Below are 19596 nucleotides of genomic sequence, written 5' to 3' on the forward strand. Positions count from 1 at the left end.
TAAAAGTTGTCAGCGGAGGGAAGTATGAAGTGCTGTAAGATTTTGAACTTGATATAACACAGTAGATCAGCACCAGCAGATGACATGACTCTCCAAACCATCACTGGTTGTGGAAACTGCACACTAGACCTCAAGCAGCTTCAACTGTGTGTCTCTCCACTCTTCCTCCAGACTCTGCTTCCTTGATTTACAAATAAAATGCAAAATTTACTGATGGTAAAGTGATGGTTTGGAAAGTCATGTCGCCTGCTGGTGTTGTTCCACTCTGTTATACCACGTACCACGCAGCGCCTGCGCGTTCAGAGCGCGTATCTGCACTGAGAAGCGCAGCTTGCTTTAGCCCTTTTTATAATAACGCTTCCATGGACTGATCCAAACACTGTTACGGTCACAGCGTTATACAATCAAACACAAAGATTTAAGCATAGGACTCCGTGAAAGCTATTTGGGACATGTAAACCATCTAAAATATTCTTATAAATCTAAAAAAAACTCTCAAATCAACGCAACACCTCATTTAAACCATGTAATTCCACAGTGTGCTGTTTGATATCTGGCGCCCCCTCTGTGTGTGTGGTAGATGGACTCGCCCGGTGCCCTATGCCCTGTGACGCGGTGCGGATGTCCTTCTCCCTCTCTGTTACAGGTTAAACATGGCCGCGCTCTTACGCTCTGCCCGGCTCCTGAAAATCAGCCACTCTCCCCTGCTGCGGGTGACGGGGGGACACCGACACGCAGCGACCGCCGGCGCTGTCTACAGTCGGGCAGCGTGCCGGAGGGCGGCGGGTCCGAGCGGCGCTCTGGGCAGGTGGGTGAGGTGCGGTTCTCCGCAGCGTGGGGCTCTCCATGCTTGTTTAGGTTCTGCAGAGAGAGGCCGGTGAGCGCTCACACACGAGCACACAGGCCTGAGGAGCACCTTCATACGCTGCTGTTATTGTGGAATAACGTCTTTAATAAAGAGTTATTCAGGTCTTTGAGTCCGTTTAGTGGTTTATTTATAATCTGCGTTGTTGTGAAAGAAGCTGTGTAGCTTGTTAGCTTGTTAGGACTCATAATGTTTCTGTGACTTTGCAGTTAACGTTAGCAGTCTGGAAGGTCAGAACAGAGAAGGTAGCTGACCTCCTAGTAAACCCATACATTTGGGAGTTGTGTGGGTGGTAAGAGTCAGGGAACCACATATAGATTTTTTTTTTTATCCATGACTTCCATGTTGCTATAGCTATATGGATGTCTGAGAGAGGGCCCCCATCAAGGTCAGTGATGGGACCATGAGGGGTTAACCCATGTGTCACATACCCTTTAAAAGATGTGTAAATTACACCTTTACAGCACTCTGTCCTTCAATTTAACTCCTAAAGTTCCTAAGTGACAAAAACTGAACATCCTAAAAGCATTACAGGATCACAATAGTGTGCTCCCATTTACAGAATGTAGCTAGGACTGCTAAGATAAAAGTTTCATATAACTAGTTCAGATACTGCTACATCATGATTTTAACCCCTTAAAATGCCTTGTCCTGTATACAGGCTACAGAAGTAGGTGATACGAAACCCTTTTTTTCTGCAGTAAAAAAAAACCTTCTTTATATTCTAAAAAAATTAAGGGCTTGGAAATCTCCTAAAGGACACATTGAGAAGCTGTCTGTTCACTCGCTGCTTTACTTAATAATTTCAGATCAGTAACAGGAATCAACCCAAATTCTGCATGTTTGAAAGTAGATGTAAAAACTAAACAAACATAATAAAATTCAAGATTTGAAGGACACAAACTGGTTGATATGTTATATCAACCTGGCAAAATATTTATCATATTTTGCCAGGATTTACTTAAATATATATTTTCTATTGCAATTGCAATTATGCTTTTCAGTAATGTTTCTTGTCAAACTATCTAAAAGCTTTTTATATAATGCTTAAATAGAAATCCTTAAGATTTCCTGGTGTAATGTTGACAAAAATCTCAGTAGATAGACATTTCCTTCTGTCAGAAACCTGTAAAGAACTATTTTATTTTGCAGTGATTTTCGTATTACAATTTTTCTTTTTCCTTAACTGAAATACAAGGAGGTTATGTTTGCAGCTAAATCATAATTAAGAATCGCTCATATGTTTGAAAAATACTTCGAAGGCATGTAGCACTGTTTAACAAACTAAATTGTCCATCAATTCAGAGAGCTGCAGTGCTGGTTGGATTCCCCTGGTGGCTTCATGGCTTAAAATTATCTTTTATATAATGCTTAAATAGAAATCCTTAAGATTTACTGGTGTAATGTCAGACAGACAATTGACACAAATCCTGGCCTGTTAAGGGGTTAACCTTTAAGTATTTACAGTCGTGTGCCCACAATAAGAGAAAAGATGAAATCCATGTTAGATCAAGGTGTGCTGTATTAACACTTGTATAACACACGTATAAACCCACTCAGAGCCCAAACACACCTGGGAACACATATTAGCACAGTGGCAGTTTTATCCCGGAGTCATTCCAACACTCGCAGAAAGTGTTAAAACTTGAGTGTGTGAAGATTTGGTGTGCACTGGTGTGTCTTTTAAAACTTTGATTGGGCCTAAGTGAAGCTTTAGATCCATGACAACGTCCTTCTATTGCTTGATGAGAGTTTATGGAAGTATCCAAATTATACTTATCTGTGTGTGTTTTTTTATCAATTTTTACCACATAGTAAGGCTTTTAATGAGGGCAGGAGTATTGATCGAATGAATTTGATTTATCGAATAATTGTTTTAATGCAATTATTTAAAGATTGTACATCTTTACAAATGGAAGCGTTTAGAATAAATCTCAGTAGATAGACATTTGCTTCTGTCAGAAACCTGTAATGAACTATTTTATGTGTCAGTGATTTTCATGTTACACTTTTTTTCCTTAACTAAAATACAAGGAGGTTATTTTTGCACCTAAATCGTAATTAAGAATCGCTCCTATGTGTGAGAAATACTTCGAAGGCATGCAGCACTGTTTAACAAACTAAACTGTCCATCAATTCAGAGAGCTGCAGTGCTGGTTGCATTCTCATGGTGGCTTTATGGCTTAAAATTAGCTGCCCTAAATTAAATTATTAAATTTTATTAATTAAATAAGTTGTTGAATTTAGGACACAATGATGGCCCATTGTTTGGAAGAAAGCTGAATAAGTACCTATGTTTTTCTTGTTGTTATTATTATTTGTAATGTTAAATTCCAGCACGCACAAACACTCACTCATTAATGCTCTTATAGGCCTTGAGGCATCAGTATTGGGTCTACTGACAGCGGTCTTCAGGCTGTACGTGGTCCGATATACACACCTCAGAGTACACTGTTCACACCAATATTCTCATTATCTTGGTGTTTTAGTATTTATAAACTATATCTGAAAAGATTCTGTTGTACACTAACTAGCTGCCTGTCCTGTGTAAATGGCTCTGAAAAGTAGCGCACAATGCTATCGCATTCCCACAAGAAATGCCCCGTTCTTCACTTTCTAAAAGCTACTATTAGACTGATATTGATATGCACTGTAGCAGTAATTAAAGTATGCTACACAGCACTAATGCAGCACTGCTTCTTCTGTTTTCAGTCTGTCCCCATACAGCTCAGCTTCAGTCTGTTCTACGCTGCGGTACTATGGTACGACTTCAGAGCAGAAAGGAGAGGTTGCAGAAGAACCCAGCGCCGGCATCCGCAATACGCAAGCCGACAACTTTGACTGGGCGCTCTCCAAGCTCGACAACTCTGTCAGGAGGACTGGTCGAATTACCAAAACATTGCTGCAGAAAATCTTTCAAGACATCTGTCGGAAAGGTAAAGCATTGTGATGTTAACCTCTCAAACTGTAGGCTTATTGTTATTCAGTTAGATTTGATGTTTTTTGTAAAAGCCTTACTAATATTGTGACATTATATTTTTGACTTCTGATAAATACCTGTACTTTCTTTTAAGTGTGCAGTTTTGAGCTAAGCAACCCTGTAGGTGTAGTTTAATCTGGTGCATTTCACAGATAATTACTACAGCTATGAAAAAAATGGCATTAGAAAAGCATGCTGTAGCATAATAATGACGATGAGTGTAATTAAAGTAGTAATTACCATCTATTATTTAGTACCTACTAGGACTGGGCGATATATTGAGATTAAGAAATATCGGTTTATAATTAATTTGTCATTACAGTTGTTGACAACATAAAATCCTCCTAGAACTTGAACCTATTGTTTTTTTCCAAATCGCCCAGCCCTAGAGACTACTGTGTATCTAATGTACAGAATGAAAGTTGTATATTTGTTATTTGAGGGACTAATGTTTTGTTTAATTGTCCTCATTTGGTCAAAAATGCATATTTGATATTTGTGGTGCAGGCTACCCCAGTGGGAACCAGGCCCTGCTGCTGCTGAGAAGTTGTGGCTCTCTGCTGCCTGAGGTACCGTTACAAGAGCGTACAGAATTTGCTCACCATGTCTGGGAGAAGCTGAAGACGTTGGGTAAGACTTCACTCACCCTCACTTACTGTGCTGCTTTCGAGTCTGTTACACAAATTAGAGGTCTGCATCCCCTGTATGTCTTGCAGGTTCTGTCACACAATTGTGTGACAGAACCTGCGTCCGTGATTATGGGAGTGGGAGAGTGATTATGTAAAATATATAAATAAATAAATAAATAGTTCATAGAAAATTGTAATGATCATGAGGTAATTGCAGTACTTATTTAACAAAAGGAAAGACCAAGACCGGGTCGTGTAGCGTCCTGAGTCAAGGCAAAGACTTGATTTGTATCATTTTCATCATGTGGAGAGAGAAGGAAAAAAAAAGAAAACGGAACACAAAAAAAAGTTTGTGACTTAATCTTAAATAATACACTGAACAAAAGTTCAGCTTCTAATAAATATTACAGAATTGTTGGCCCACGTGTTCAAGACAAGACGAATTCCATACGAGTACAACTCAAGATTTAAAGCAAGATTTAAGATTAAGCAAGATTTTTTAAATCGCTCCCCTGCAGACCTGTAGCAAAAACCTTTTTTTAATATCTTGTGTTCCAGGTGTCGCATACGATGTCAGCCATTACAATGCTCTGCTTAAGGTCTACCTGCAGAATGAGTTCAAATTCTCCCCCACCGATTTTCTTGCCAAGATGGAAGCAGCCAATGTCCAGCCCAATAGGGTGAGTAATGATTTTAAGTGGTTTGGGTCTATTAAGGATGTTACCTGAGAGTAAACATGTAAGACTCATTAGAATAACTAGCTCTGCATAGTGTTGTCATTATGGCATTATTTTATGAACAGATCTTTTTTTCTTTCTTTTTTTTATCCCTTTCTTACAAACTATTGGTCCTCTTGTTTGACAGGTGACGTATCAGAGACTGCTTGCAGCATATTGCCAAGATGGTGACATTGAGGGCGCAAGGTGAGACTGCATCCTCTGCCATATGAGAAAAAACTTTTTGTACAGGTTTTATATCATTTTTAGCAACAAAAGTAAAGAACAAGGGTGTAGCCATGTTTTCCTTCTAATTCAGCAGGTCTTGTTGCTGGTTTGGTTAAGTAAACATAACTGTTATTTTTAACTGTTATTTTTTTTCAAAGTCAAACGAGAACTGACTGTTTATCCTGAAATTGGTTTATTAGGCTGAGTAAAGTGCTTCCGTTTATTTACAGTAAGCTTAGATTTCCAATATTTTGAACAGTGCGGTTATTAGCAGCACTAACGATGATTAGCAGCGCTTAGCGCTAGTAAATATCATCTTACAGCTCTACATTGAGGAACAATGACTGGTAAATTTCATACGATTATTAGAGGCACTGTCGATTTTTGGGAAAACTAGGATTTTAAGTGTCCCTAATAGTGCGAAAAATATATATTCTGTGTTTGTTTGGGTGCTGTCCTGATCCTGTCCTGAATGAACTTTTGCTGTTTTCCACAGCAAAATCCTGGCCTTCATGAAGAGCAAAGACCTGCCAGTTACAGAGGCCGTGTTCAATTCTCTGGTGACCGGACACAGTCGAGCAGGGTTAGTTGTGTTTGGTTGTAATACCTCGCATTTGCAAGTAATGTGTAAATAAACAAAGTTAAGGTTCCCATAAGGCAGAGTGGTGGTGAGGCCAATGGATAGTGTCCCAGGATTGGGGGAGGGGGAGAAAAAAATGTTGTAATACCAGTGTTTCTATTGTATTGTGCTGTATAGTATAGTTTTTATAGTTTTTATAAATTACTCCATATTTCAGAGACCTGGAAAGTGCTGCTAACATCCTGTCTGTGATGAGAGGAGCTGGCATTGAGCCAAGTTCAGACACCTACGTAACTCTGCTTTGTGCATATGCTGAGAATGGAGACATTACTAAAATTAAAGAGGTGAGTCGTAATGACTTATTCACAGTGTATTATATGTATTGTGCTTGTTGTAGATCTTAGATCGGGCCCAAAAAATCCGACTCGAGCCAGCCCGAGTCCGTGCACGTTCTGCCCGAGCCCGACCCAACCTGAACCATAAACTGTCGTTATGAGCCCGAGCCCGAGTTTGAATGAGCGAATGATGTTAATTAACACTAAAACACCGAAGGAGCACAGACCTATTATTCAATAAAAATGTTTTTTTTTTTTTTTTTTAAGAACAGCTGCACACAGCGCTGCAGATCAAACGCAGGCAAGTGGAGGAGCTCACGTGCGGCCAGAGCTGCGCGATTATAACATTCTAACCGGTGCAACTTTCATAAACAGGTTATAATAGTTTTGAAGTCTTCATCATAGTTTAATTTTATTTTGTTTTCTCTTTTTCTTCTCCAGTTCAGTTAGTTTTAATTCCTTTTTATTGTGGAGTTTGCTCATTTTTATTAATTTTTACACATCACATTAATGAGCTCAATCTGAGAAATACATAAACAAACTCAACCAATTTTCACTAAAATTATTAACTGAGAGAGAGAGATCCCATTCTGCAGTTATTTTGCGGCCAGCCCGAACCGTGCGCTGCCTCTGTTGTGCCGAATCCAGCTCCGCCTTGCATGCGGACATCACGTGCGCAGTAAAACTGCTCCAGTGGAGTAACAGTAGTTTCAATTTGTTTTAGTTAGTTTTATAAAAACACAATTCAGTTCCAGTTAGTAATGTTTTTTCCTTTTAATTACTGTTTTTATTAGTTTCAGTTAACAAAAAATTATTTTCACTTTCAGTTTATTTCATTTGTTTTCTTTAAAGATAATCATTGGTCTTTACTTAGCTATATTTTGATTATCACACCAGAGCTTTATATAAAATAAAAATATAATTAAAAAACAAATGCCTACATATCAGACTATTTTCTGGAGCCCGGCCTGAGGAATGAGGTGGGAAATCTCAGCGTCGGGTTCGGGCAGAGAATCTAAGCTCTAGCTTGTTGTATTTGGATACATGTATATTAGTTATGATTGCCTATGTATAAGATCAGTGACTTTATTTTTCTTTGTTTTCCTTTATCTTTCATCTTGTCTAGACAATAGAAACATTGCAGAACATGGGCACCAATCTAGTAGACAGAGAACTGATGCAGGTAGCGTTCAGCCTAGCTAAGGCTGGTCATCAGCAGCATGCTCGTGAAATACTAGAGCTCGTAAAGCATGACATTGGCTACATACCAGGTAAGGTGCCCAGAAAAAAATCGCTATTAATTACTGTACATTTCTGTAACTGTTGCATTTCTGTAACCTTCCTGTAACTTTTGTTTGTTGTGCGTTTGTGTGAGTGCAGAAGCAATGAACCTGTGTTTGAGTCTAATCACCCTGGGCATGGAGGACACAGCGTTTTCTGTGTTGAGATCCTTCCCCATTTTAAAGACAGAGTCACCGATTGAAGACAGTCTAACTCTGGGCAACTTTTTCCTCCGTCATTGTGTGAACATGAATAAGGTGAGCGTCCTTATAACTAACCTGCTTGCTACAAATGTTATAATACTTACGTTATTATTTGTTAATGATGTTTAATCTCTAAAAATAGGCAGAAGTAAAGACAAAATGCTAATGTACTATTAAGCAATAATACACTCAAGGTTCACTCTATAAAGTATAATATTGGCACTGCTGTTCTGATCTACGACACTCGGCCTGCGGCAGTGCCCATATAATACGTTATAATATTAAATATTAAAGAGGGCGAGAAAATGTGATCTGTTTGGTTATAAACTCTGAGTTAAAGCGGTTCCATTGCTGCTCTGTTTGTAGCTGAGCTGTTTTGCTTGTAAGAGCTGCATCATTGCTAGGTTACCTGTATGTGGCGGAGTAATACATGGAGAACTTCGGTTACAGTGCATTACCGGCTGATAATGGCACTCATAGAACGCATCTCAGCCAATCACATAGCAGGGTCGGAACTAACTGTGGAATAATACTCTTTATAGTAGATATGTACAAGTAATGTTGGATTCATTTTAGAACTTTTAAAACTGATGTATTTATTGGACTGTGTTTTATTGAGATTTTAAGTGCTAGATAAACACAATATTCGAATTCAAATTATCGTGAAGTGGAACAAAAATGATGCACAGTTTTCAAAATTGTATTAAAATCCAAAAATTGTGAAAGTATTGAGCCCCCTCATATCAATACTTAGTTGAGCCACCTTTTATTGCAGTTACAGCTAAAGGGGGTATGTCTCCATAAGATTTGTCCATATTAAGGCTAAGATTTGCCACATTTGCCACTCAATGGGATTTGGTTCAGGACTTTGACTGGGCCATTCTAAATTTGAACCATTCCACTGTAGCTCTGGCTGTATGTTTAGGGTCATCTTCCCGCTCTCAAGTCTTTTGCAGCCTCCAACATGGAGGCTTCTTCTATTTGAGCTGTGGATTTCTGGATCTTCTCCAGAGTAATCGTGGGCCTCTTGGCTGCTTCTCTGACCAGTGTTCTCCTTGCTCAAACTTTCAATATAGGTGGACACCCATGTCTTAATAGATTTGCAGGTGTAGAATTCTTTTTCTATTTTTGGATAATATATTGTCCAGTGCTCTTTGGGATGCTCAAAACTTGGGATATTTTTTTATAACCTAACCCTGCTTTAAACTTCTCCACTGATCTGTCTGGTGAGTTCCTTGGTCTTTATGATTCTGTTTGTTCACTTGTTGCCTTTACAAAACAGGTGTATTTAAACTGAGACCAAATTACACACTAAGTTGTGCAATTGAGTGCACTAGGTTTTATTTAGGGGTTTCAGAGGAAAGGGGGCTGAATACTTTTGCATGCCACACATCTCAATTTTATTTAATAGACATTTTGTGTATTTATCTTATCTATTTTGTTATTTATTATTTTACTCTGTTTTATATTGTCTTTTTATTTATCTGACATTGCTCTTTGGGTGTAAATTGGACTGTGGGAATACAATTTCATTCCTCCTCATCTATCATATCATGATGTAAATTGAAAATAAAATCTCCTTGAATCCTTTAGAAAACCATGCGTAATTTTTTTTTCATCCATTTCACAATTATGTACTACATTGTATTGGTCCATCCCCTAAAATCTGAGATGCATTTAACAAGTTTGTGGTTGTAAGGTGACGCAAGGTAAAAATAATAAGCGGTATGATACTTTTCCAAGCTGCTTTATCTTTTTTTTTTAATACTATACACTATAATACTATATATATATATATATATATATACACTATAAATTTTAATAATATACATTCTGGTCTAAAAGAAGTGATCTCAAAGTAGCAACTAACTTTTTTTTTCGTTACAGTCGGTTGAAAAGCTGGTTTTCTTCTGTAATGGTCTGAAGGATGTCAACTTTCACTCATCGCCACTGCAGTTTACACTCCATTGTGCCCTGGAATCCAAAAACACAGGTATGTACATGTTTGTGAATTTATTTTCAGGTAAACACATTTTATAACTGCCTTTTCTGCTCCTGTTCTCTGCTGTTTTCTCCCTCAGTTGTCACAAAGAAAGAATCATAGATGTAGACTAGGTGTCAGAGAAAGAAAAGCATACTAACTACTCTCTTCTTATTTGAAGCCATGGCTGTAGGGCTGATGAAGGTAATGAAGAAAGAAGGCTTTCCCATCAGGCCTCACTACTTCTGGCCTCTGCTAGTGCAGCATCAGAAAGACAAGGACACTGCAGGTAAGTAAGAGAATGACACAGTGCTGCTTACTGTATTTTTCGTAAGACCCAGTTAAATGTAAGAAATCCTTAATTTTTTTCCAAATGTTGTCAGGGCGCCTTATAATCCAGTTTGCCGGTTTGAAATGAGCAGTAAAACCACTCTGCTAAAGTGCAGCGTTATACAGGAGATTTAGTTAAGTTTTCCTGCACCGGAGCTGGAGTAGCATTAGCCGCTAACCGCTGTTTACCCGTTCAGAGGTGAGTATTATTGTAACCTGCTCCAAACCCCGGCTAGCACTGCTGGAGCGGCATTAGCATTAGTTGCTAACCGTGCTAGCTCTTTCGTCATTCAGAGGGAAGTATATCGGACTGTAGTCTACGAGTTTACTAGGGCTGTCACGATTCTCTACATCCTTGATTCGATTTTATTTCCGATTTTAGGGACACGATTCGATTGTCCTTTTTTTTCTTTTTTTTTTTTTTACAGCAAAAAGACCTATGCCAGTTTTAGATTAGTCTATGGTCAGCCAATGGTTTGATTCATCAAATTTACAATATCTTATTTCAAAAGGTTGGTTTGATATAAGTGATGCAAAGTGATACACGTGTTCTGTAATACACCACCTAATACAGGCACTAATGGTCAAATTTAAGTACAAAATAATATAACAATTAGAGCTTTAACAAACTGAACTCTATCCTACTATAACAGTTAAACATGAAAAATAAGACTAAGACTTTTTCTCTCCCTGAGAATGACAATTTTTTTCTTTAACAAAGATATATTATTAACTTTATCTGAGAGAAAGATGCTCCTTAAGGTACCAAAACTATTAACATATTTGAGGCTAGAAAGAAACAACTGTTATTTTTATATTTTCAAGTTTTTCTTTAAGAAGATGAGAACGTCCACATTCTCTGAAGAAAGGGCTGCTCTTTCAGCAGTCACAGTGTCCGCGGCTACAGTGTGCTGCGGCATTTGTGTAGCGCGTACGTGTGCTTGTGTAGCTTCGAGGGAGGGATCGTGGATTCTATTTTTGACTTCGAGGCTCGAGACCATGACATAATTTCGATCAATTTTGATTAAATATCGAAAACGTGACACCCCTAGAGTTTACCGTGTTTAAAACAAGCTACGTGGGACGAACCACTAGCTAATATCACCATGGCTTACCGGAACACTCAGGATTACTCAGCGTAGCGCTGTCTGCAGCATTAATTGCTAACTGTTAGCGGTTAGCCACTAATGCTAATAGGGTTCTAAGCTTACTGTAAATCAACAGAAGAGCTTTATTCACCCAAATAAACAGTTTTCAGAAGAAAGTCTGTGTAAATTAACATCCAGTGCTAGTTTTGACTTCTCGTTTTTTTTATACAGTTTTGTTTATTTAACTTTACTTAGAACTTAGTTAGAACTTTACTTAACTTAGTTACCTATCCCAACCACCACCATCGCCAAGCGTTGAGACCTGCTGAATTAAAAGTTCCTTATAGTGTCTCTTAAAATGCGCCTTGTAATCCAGTGCAATTTATGTATGACAATAGACCTAAAAAAAGACGTTCATTGATAATACGCCTTATCATACGGTGCATCTATAATAGTACAAAAAAATACGGTATTTAGAATGTGTTGAAGATGCACTGATTTTTTTCTTTTTTTTTCAGTCATGTTTTCCACCCCTTGTTCGTAATAATCTGGCATCTTTTTTAAATTACTTTTTTAGTGCATTATTAGTTAGTTCCTGTGATCTCGTTATTGGAGCCGACTGTACCTTGCATGGCCCCTGAATTTCAGTGACTAAACTCCTGGCTGGGCGGTTTGTTTAAGATGCCTGGGGCTATGGGGTGAAAGGTCCTTATGCTTCGGTGGCTCTGGCAGCACTGTGTCTCCTTCAGTCTGACCAGCAGCCATGTGAGTGATGACCTGCAAGGGCTGGGGATTCACTGTAGGGTTAAACTCTGTACTTGGAAAACCTAACACTTCACTGTTCTCAGTACCTGTTCCGTATGTAAATGCTTGATCTCTTTTTGGACACTTTTCTGGTCTTGCAGATGAATATCTTGAATATGTATTGTCTGTTCTGATATTTCAAACAAATAAGCCATGAGATGCTACATGTTTGCATGGGTTGGGTTGGCAAACCAGCAGGATGCCAGCAAATAACTGGCAGCACATGGCATTTCAAAATTCATGTTTTGGAAAAGTCTATGATGTATGTGCGAACACACAAAACTCATCTAATCCTTGTAGAAAAGTTCTGTCAATACCTGTTGGTGTAACGACAAATGTGGTGGACTACAGGGGTATAAAGCACGCAGCATTATTCAGCAGATCAGCATTCTTTGGCATAATGGTTCTCTGTACACTACTTTAGGGATGAGCAAGAAGGCTGTAAAATGTAGTACACGAGTAAAAGCAAATTTTTACCTTTTTTTTTCTTTTGTTCAACATAGTGGAGCTTCCACATTTAAGTTCACTAAGAACAAGATTCACCTTTACTCCAACAAAAGGAGAAAACGTGCTGACCAAGCCAAATAAAAACGATACTGACCTCAGAATAATTTTACCTGGAAAGCTCCATGGTGGAAAAGGGCTTTATTTACCATATAGGCTTAATATGCTTTGGTATATTTTGTATTAGTCATACCTGAACAGACCCACCGCACCCCACACACACACACCCACCCATGCACTACTGAATCCCATTTACTTGTTGGGCCATTTAGCAAAAGCAAACTTTTCATTTCACACTGATTTCCCTGCTTGTTGGCGGAAACCCTCATGAAAGATGCAGGCTCACCCTCGGCCCCCTCCAGTTTTATTGAGTGTGTGTGTATATGTATGTGTAAGTGTGTGTGTGGGAGGGAAAGTGGGCGCCACAGTGAAGCTCATGTGATGGAATGCGGAGTGACTGGGTCTCATGTAAATGCGAGCGCTCTGAGGGAATTCACTTTGGATTACGCGCGCCGCTGTGCATGGCCATGAAATATTAAGCGCCATGTCACTTTCTGTCCACAGGTGTCACTGGCGGGCAAGCGCCCACCGAACCCCCCCTCCCTTCCCTCATCCCTATCCCACCCCATCCCCCCCTTTACTCTTCTCCACCGGAGTGTGTATGTATGTGTGAGAGTGTGGAGAGGAGGGGAAAAAGTTTGCATTTTGATGAGGTGTGGATTTGGGCAGGCGAGTTTGAGGAAGCATATGCTAGCACTGTGTTACCAGCCGCGAGCGAACAGCGCTTGTCACTCCGGAGCGGCGGAGGCAGCTTATGTCCTATGACACGAAGAACACCCCGGCCCTCCTCCCCACTCACACCCAGCTTTTAACTCCGCACTGCAAACCTGCTCACCGGCCAGAAGTGCTGGTGGAGGGGAGGAGGAGGAGGAGGAGGAGGGCGGGGGGGGTCGCAATCTTCCCTCCTCTTTTGTCATCTGCCTGTTCTGTCTATCTATCTCCACATTCAGTCCTATTCATGTTTTATACGCTGTCGTGTTCATCTCCCGGAGCCGATGAAAAGCAGCCTCAGCACAGATTTCAGTTGATATCTCCCTCAGTGAAGGCAGGTGTTAGTGATGGGGACATCTCAAGGGCACGCAGGGAGAGATGTGTATGATCTCAGTGTTTCGAGCTGCACTGTTGTGTATTGTGTGTAGCGTTACTTTGTTGGCCTATTCCTGACCAAATGCCTCTGCTTCTGCCAATCCCAGATCTCTTAGAGAGATAAGAGAACTCTTTTAGGTTTTAATTCCCTATGGCACAGGGTGTTGGTTATTATACTCTCCATTTATTTGTTTTTAATATATAATTCATATTTTATTTCCTTTTTTTTTACCCTTTTATTTTATCTCCACTGTTTACTTACTTTACTTCTTAGTGTTGTTTTTAGCTACTTATTTTTTTATATTCTTATTATTTATCTCTTTATAGTGGTATTGTACTCTGAAAGCAAGCAGAGAGTATATTTTATAGAGCTAACTGTTTTGTTTAAAGATAAAGTATATGGAGCGTGCAAAGCTGAGTTATGCAGACTTAGTGACTGAGGTAAGAGAGTGTGGGTGGAAGGCATATAATTAGACCAGTAGAGGTAGATTCTAGGGGTTTTATAGCAAAGTGTGTTACATGATTCCTGACTGAATTCGGAATTGGAGGTCATCTGCTGAGGACAGTTGTGAAGGAGTCAGAGGTAGCCGACAAAACACAAGTTCCGTCAAAAAGTCAGAGGTTGCCACTAAGAAGGGCTGAGGTTAGGTGGGGACTGGAGTGTGTTCGAAGGTGCCTTAACCGTGAGCTTGGAGGGGGTGGGTCTTTTTTTTTTTTTTTTTTTAACTTTACTTTACTTTAGGCTTTTCCGGAGGTGTCATGGGCTTAATTCAGCGAAACACTGACCAAGAAAGCTGCCTACCTGTTGACCCCCTGTGAAGAGCTTGCAATGTAGTTGGGGGTTAGAAAATATGGCTGAAGGGAATTGGCTGGGTGTGGGTGCTAGGGCTTCCTCCCCTTGCTGTTGTAGTAATTTAGTAACGTACCTTTCTCTGTAGCTCTGAGTACTTGGCAGTTGAGGCAACAGACCAAAACATAGTTCTGCTCACGCAACCTTAAAGTGTAAATGATTTTTGTATCTTTGTGCTTAGGTAGTGTACTGTGGATGGTTGGTTGTTATGGTTAAAGGAAGTGAGCACAGACTAAGGAGTGTATTTGTTTGTTCCTAAGAGTGCCCAGTATTGGTTAATTTTCTCTGTTATTCTAAATACTTGGCAGTTAAGGCAAAGAACCATGAACATGGTTTGCTGTGATTCTGAATATTTGTCGAGCCAGTATCAGATTGTAGTGGTTGCTCACACAATCCTAAAGTGTAAATGATTCTGTATTATTGTGCTTAAGTAGTGTGCTGAGGATCATTGGTTGGTTGTTATGATAAAAGGAAGTGAGCCCAGACTAAGCAGTGTTTTCTGTTTGTTCTTAAGGGTACCCATTATTGGAGAACAATATTTAGGTAAATAAAGCAGAACTTCAGTTTCAGAACACTCTTATGTTTTCCTCAAGCTAAGAAACTATCCTAGTCAGATTGAGTCAGTTGATGTGGAGATACTGTGCCGTATTTCTCTCTGCTTTTAAAAGAAAGCAAGTGTTGGAGGGCTAAGTTTTCTGTTTACAGGATGAACCCTGGCCTTTGGCTATTCTCCAGTGACTGAGCCTTTTTTATGTTTTGATCCTTTCCTCCATTTGCGGCTCAGTCATGAAACCTGGCGATGTAGCAATCAGAAACCTGAGTGTCACCTGAGAGTTGTGCTCATCCACTCCGCTGCTGTAAAAGCCCACTTGCACGCTCTCTTGAGATCCAGAGCGAAAAGGAAAATCTGCTGATTCTGGCAGCCTGGCTGAACACGTGACTACACAGTTCTCCTTTTTCCAGCCCCATTCACTTGTTCCCGATCAGACGCCGGTGTTTGGGCCTGAGAAATGGATCTATGGATTATTAAAGAGGAAAGCAGGTGTGCTTCTTTCATAAAAAAGGAGATGAAGGGATGAATCACTCTCAGGATCCATTGAGGAGGGAGCGTCTGATCGGGTGTTTTGCTCTTTGTTGAAAGTGGAGAAGCGGCGGGCCGGCGAGGGAGCATGAATGGATGGAGATGGACACGGGCGAGTGAAATGGAGAGATAGGATAGATGGATGGAGACCTCAGGTGCCTTACCTGGCTAATGCTCTCACCCACTGGTTGCTGGGGGCCCGTGGCTCCAGATGCAGGTTTTAATGGCAGATAAAAGCAGATCTTATCTTTTATTCAGTGGGGTGTGTGTGTGTGGTGCAGTATAGCCAGGTGAATGGGGCTCCCATGGGCTTTGCAATACACAGGACCAAGGTGGAAAATAAACACAACAGAAACCGCTGCTTCACGTGTCCTACATACTTATACCCCCTTTTTGTGTGTGTGTGTGTGTACTCTTGTGCATGAGTTGCTTGGCAAAATATACCCGTATTCCATATTCATGTGGCTGCTCCCAGGCCCTGCTGGAGGCCAGAGCTCAAAGTGCTGCTCTAGAACTCTGTGTGGGCTAGGATTGCTGAAGGCTCTGGCAGCTCACTAATAATATTCTGATTAGTGTTATTTATTTATTTATTCATTTGCCAACATCTGTCTTAGTTTGATTTGTGGTTAATAGCTGATGGGTGAAGGTGTGGAAATAAATAAAAAAAGCCAATTTTGTTTATTATGGCTTCACTGTGATTTGAAACAAAATAGTGGTCTCATTCAGTGTCTGTATCTGTGGTGGGTGGTTGGGTGGTCATGGTGGCACTACCCATCCACAAAGAGGGCCTCAGAGTAAAAATGTTTAAGCATTTTCATAAGGAACATTTTAAAGAGTGTATGTGCTGTTTCATTAAGAACTAAAAATGTTTGCGAAGTTAAATCTTCAAAATATTAACAGATGTTTTTTTGACTGTCACAATCATGTATTGACTTCGACCACAGAGCCTTCATGGCGGGGCAAATGAGTAGCGTCTTGGCGGCATAGTTGAAAGGCTAAGGCCAATGCTAATGCAAAGACCACAGCCAGCCCACCTAAACACCACGCTCCCCCTAGTTCACGTGAAGCACCCACTGAGGAGCCTGTTAAAAGATATCTAGGAGACTCCATTGTCCGACACGTAAAATTGGCTACTCCTTCAGAGGCACTAGTTACCTGTTTACTGGGAGCCAGAGCACCAGACATTAGTGGCAACCTTAGGCTGTTAGCATATAGGAGATATTCAAGGGTATGTTTGAGCGTGTGTGTTGTTATTATTATTATTATTATTATTATTATTATTATTATTATTATTTTATAATATATATAGATATATATATATATAATTTTTATATATTTTTTGTGGGTGTGTTTTTGTTTTTTACCCAACAAAATTTATGTAAATAAGCCAGTATATCTTTGTCTTTATATATATATATTTTTTTACTATATTTAGAAAGTTTTGAAACTGGATATTTCTATTAATTATAATCAAGTCTGACATTCTTCCCACTAATGTTAGAGTATTTTTAATAATTAATAGTTTATTGCTGCTCAAACTGATGTTATTTCCTTTATATGCAATCTTGTTTTCAGTTGCATGAATTGGCCTCAAATTGGAAATCATTTCAAAGTCAGTATATCGTCCAAACAAAATCTTTTGCAATGTGAGCCTTATGCAGTAGTAATAAAAAATAAATAACAAATAACTAACAAAATAAAATGTATCAGTCAACTTTTCTTATTTTCTTTTACTCTCACTCAAAAAACCTCTATCTCCTTTTTGTATTTTTACATACAGCTCTGTCAAAATTAAAGAGACAACTTGAGTTTCTGAATCAGTTTCTCTGATTTTGCTATTTATAGGTATATGTTTGAGTAAAATTAACATTGTTGTTTTATTCTCTAAACTATGGACAATATTGCTCCAAAATTCCAAACAAAAATATATTGTCATTTAGAGGTTTTTTTATTGAGAAATGGCTGAACTAACAAAAAAGTTCATATTCATAAAAGTTTAAGTGTTCAGAAATCAATATTTGGTGGAATAACCCTAGTTTTTAATCACAGTTTTCATGCATCCTGGCATGTTCTCCTCCACCAGTCTTACACACTGCTTTGAATAACTTTTATGCCACTCCTGGTGCAACAATTCAAGCAGTTCAGTTTTAATTTGATGGCTTGTGATCATCCATCTTCCTCTTGATTATATTGCAGAGGTTTTCAATTTGGTAAAATAAAAAAACTCATTTTAAAGTGTTCTCTTTTGTTCCAGAGTTGTATGTTGATATAATATGAATCTGGCAGTTATTTGCGTTTGTGTCAGTTTAATGATTACTGGGCCAATACAAAATATCCACAAAATGTATGCATTGATTGCTTTTTAATAGGGTAAAATATAATAAACGTACAGTAAAACATCAGTGGAGCACTGATTGTACCCAGTGGAGTTTGATACCCAGATCTGCTAAGCTATTACTGTCCGGCTCTTAACCCTCTATACTTATTAGGGTTGCCAAAGCATGGGTGATCGTACTACATCATTAGAAAAAAATGCTAAAAGTGCTGTATTTGTGCTGTCAGTAGTTTTTGTGTGATGGTCCTAACTCTGCTGTACTGTTTGTCCACAGGAATGGTGGAGGTTCTGAAGGCCATGCAGGAGCTGGATGTTGTTCCTGATATTGACACTTACTCTCTTTATGTATTTGGCACTTTTCCCTCATTGGACAAGGCCCAGGCCGCTCTGCAGGTAAGAGGGGTTTGTGAGTGTGTGTGAGAGGAAGAGAGAGTGGGTAAGAGAGGGTGAATAATGTTCTTGTGACCCTGTCTATTGCAGGAAGTGGGCTTTGATGTGCACACTAGTGATTTTGTTTCGGCGGTGGTGCGATTTGAGGCAGCAAAAAGAAATCTTTCAGAGTTGTACTCTCTGAGTGAGTATTGAACAGTTATTGAGCTCTCCCTCACATTCTCTCTCAGTCTGGCTTTCTCACATTTCTCTTGTTTGCTTTTGCCTTCTATTGCTCATTGTTATTTGTGTTCTTGCATTCTTTTGCTTGGGCACTCTCATTCTCTTGCTTACTTATGTATTCTCCCCTCGCTCTTATTTTCTTTCTCCCGTTTGCGTTCTTTCATTCTCTCGCTTGATCTTGCATCTTTTCTTACCCACTCGCATTTCTCTCCTCTTTGCGCTTACATTGTCTGTCTGTCTGTCTGTCTGTGTGTCTGTCTGGCCCCCTCGTGCTCCCCTCTCAAACTGCACCCCGAACTGTTTATTTATTTTATTTTTTATCGTATGTTCTCCCTCTTGCATTCTCTTGAATTCTGTTTCTTGCAATGACCCTCTCTCTCGCATTTTTTTGCATTCTCCGTCTCACTCTTCAGTTCATATGTTTGCATTCGCTCACTCTCTGTCTCTTTCTCTGTCTCTGCCTTTTTTTACTTTTATAGTGCCCTCTTACTCATGTTTTTTTTATTCATTGTCTGCTTTGCTTTCTCTCTTAATCGCACTTTTACTTGCTATTTCTCTTACTCACACTTTTGTTTGGTCATGTTCTCTCTCGTGTTCTCTCATGCATGCTTTCTCTTACTCCCCTCAGATTTTTTATTTTAGTTGTTTTTTTTTTTTTTGTTTGTTTTTTTTAAGGGCCACTCTTCAAAAAAAAAAGAAAAAAAGACAGTTAACTTCAAAAATTAATTCATAATATTACGAGATTTAAGTCGTAATATTATGAGAATAAAGTTGTAAATAGTATTCTGAGGGAAATGTAGTTCTAACTGCTTGGGCCGAGGAAGGGAAGAGGCAATATCTGCTCATCATCTGTTACAGGTCTGATCACCATCATTGTTCTACATTTATAATTTGCTGATTATTAATTATTAGTGTTACAGTTATATGAGCAGAAAGTGCCCCTTTCTCTCTCTATCTCTCTCTCTCTCTCCCTCCCTTCGTGCTCTGCTTTTGAATTTCATCCCAAGCAGTTGGAACTACATTTCCCTCAAAATATTATGACTTAAAT

General features: G+C 39.3%; 1 protein-coding gene across 1 annotated transcript in view; it reads left to right on the forward strand.

Annotated features, from left to right (window-relative positions):
* The first annotated feature begins 620 nt into the window (after window positions 1-620).
* Window positions 621-19596, forward strand: part of lrpprc (leucine-rich pentatricopeptide repeat containing) — an 88187-nt gene continuing 69211 nt past the window's right edge. The window contains exons 1-13 of the mRNA XM_007255767.3: window positions 621-808; window positions 3578-3801; window positions 4353-4475; window positions 5033-5154; window positions 5339-5397; window positions 5915-6001; window positions 6216-6342; window positions 7460-7604; window positions 7714-7871; window positions 9705-9810; window positions 9980-10087; window positions 18211-18329; window positions 18417-18510. Of these exons, the coding sequence (XP_007255829.3) occupies window positions 654-808; window positions 3578-3801; window positions 4353-4475; window positions 5033-5154; window positions 5339-5397; window positions 5915-6001; window positions 6216-6342; window positions 7460-7604; window positions 7714-7871; window positions 9705-9810; window positions 9980-10087; window positions 18211-18329; window positions 18417-18510 (1627 nt within the window). The 5' untranslated portion in view covers window positions 621-653. The remainder of the gene's footprint in view (window positions 809-3577; window positions 3802-4352; window positions 4476-5032; window positions 5155-5338; window positions 5398-5914; window positions 6002-6215; window positions 6343-7459; window positions 7605-7713; window positions 7872-9704; window positions 9811-9979; window positions 10088-18210; window positions 18330-18416; window positions 18511-19596) is intronic.

The sequence above is a fragment of the Astyanax mexicanus genome, chromosome 7, assembly GCF_023375975.1.
Source record: "Astyanax mexicanus isolate ESR-SI-001 chromosome 7, AstMex3_surface, whole genome shotgun sequence".
Lineage (NCBI taxonomy): Eukaryota > Metazoa > Chordata > Actinopteri > Characiformes > Acestrorhamphidae > Astyanax > Astyanax mexicanus.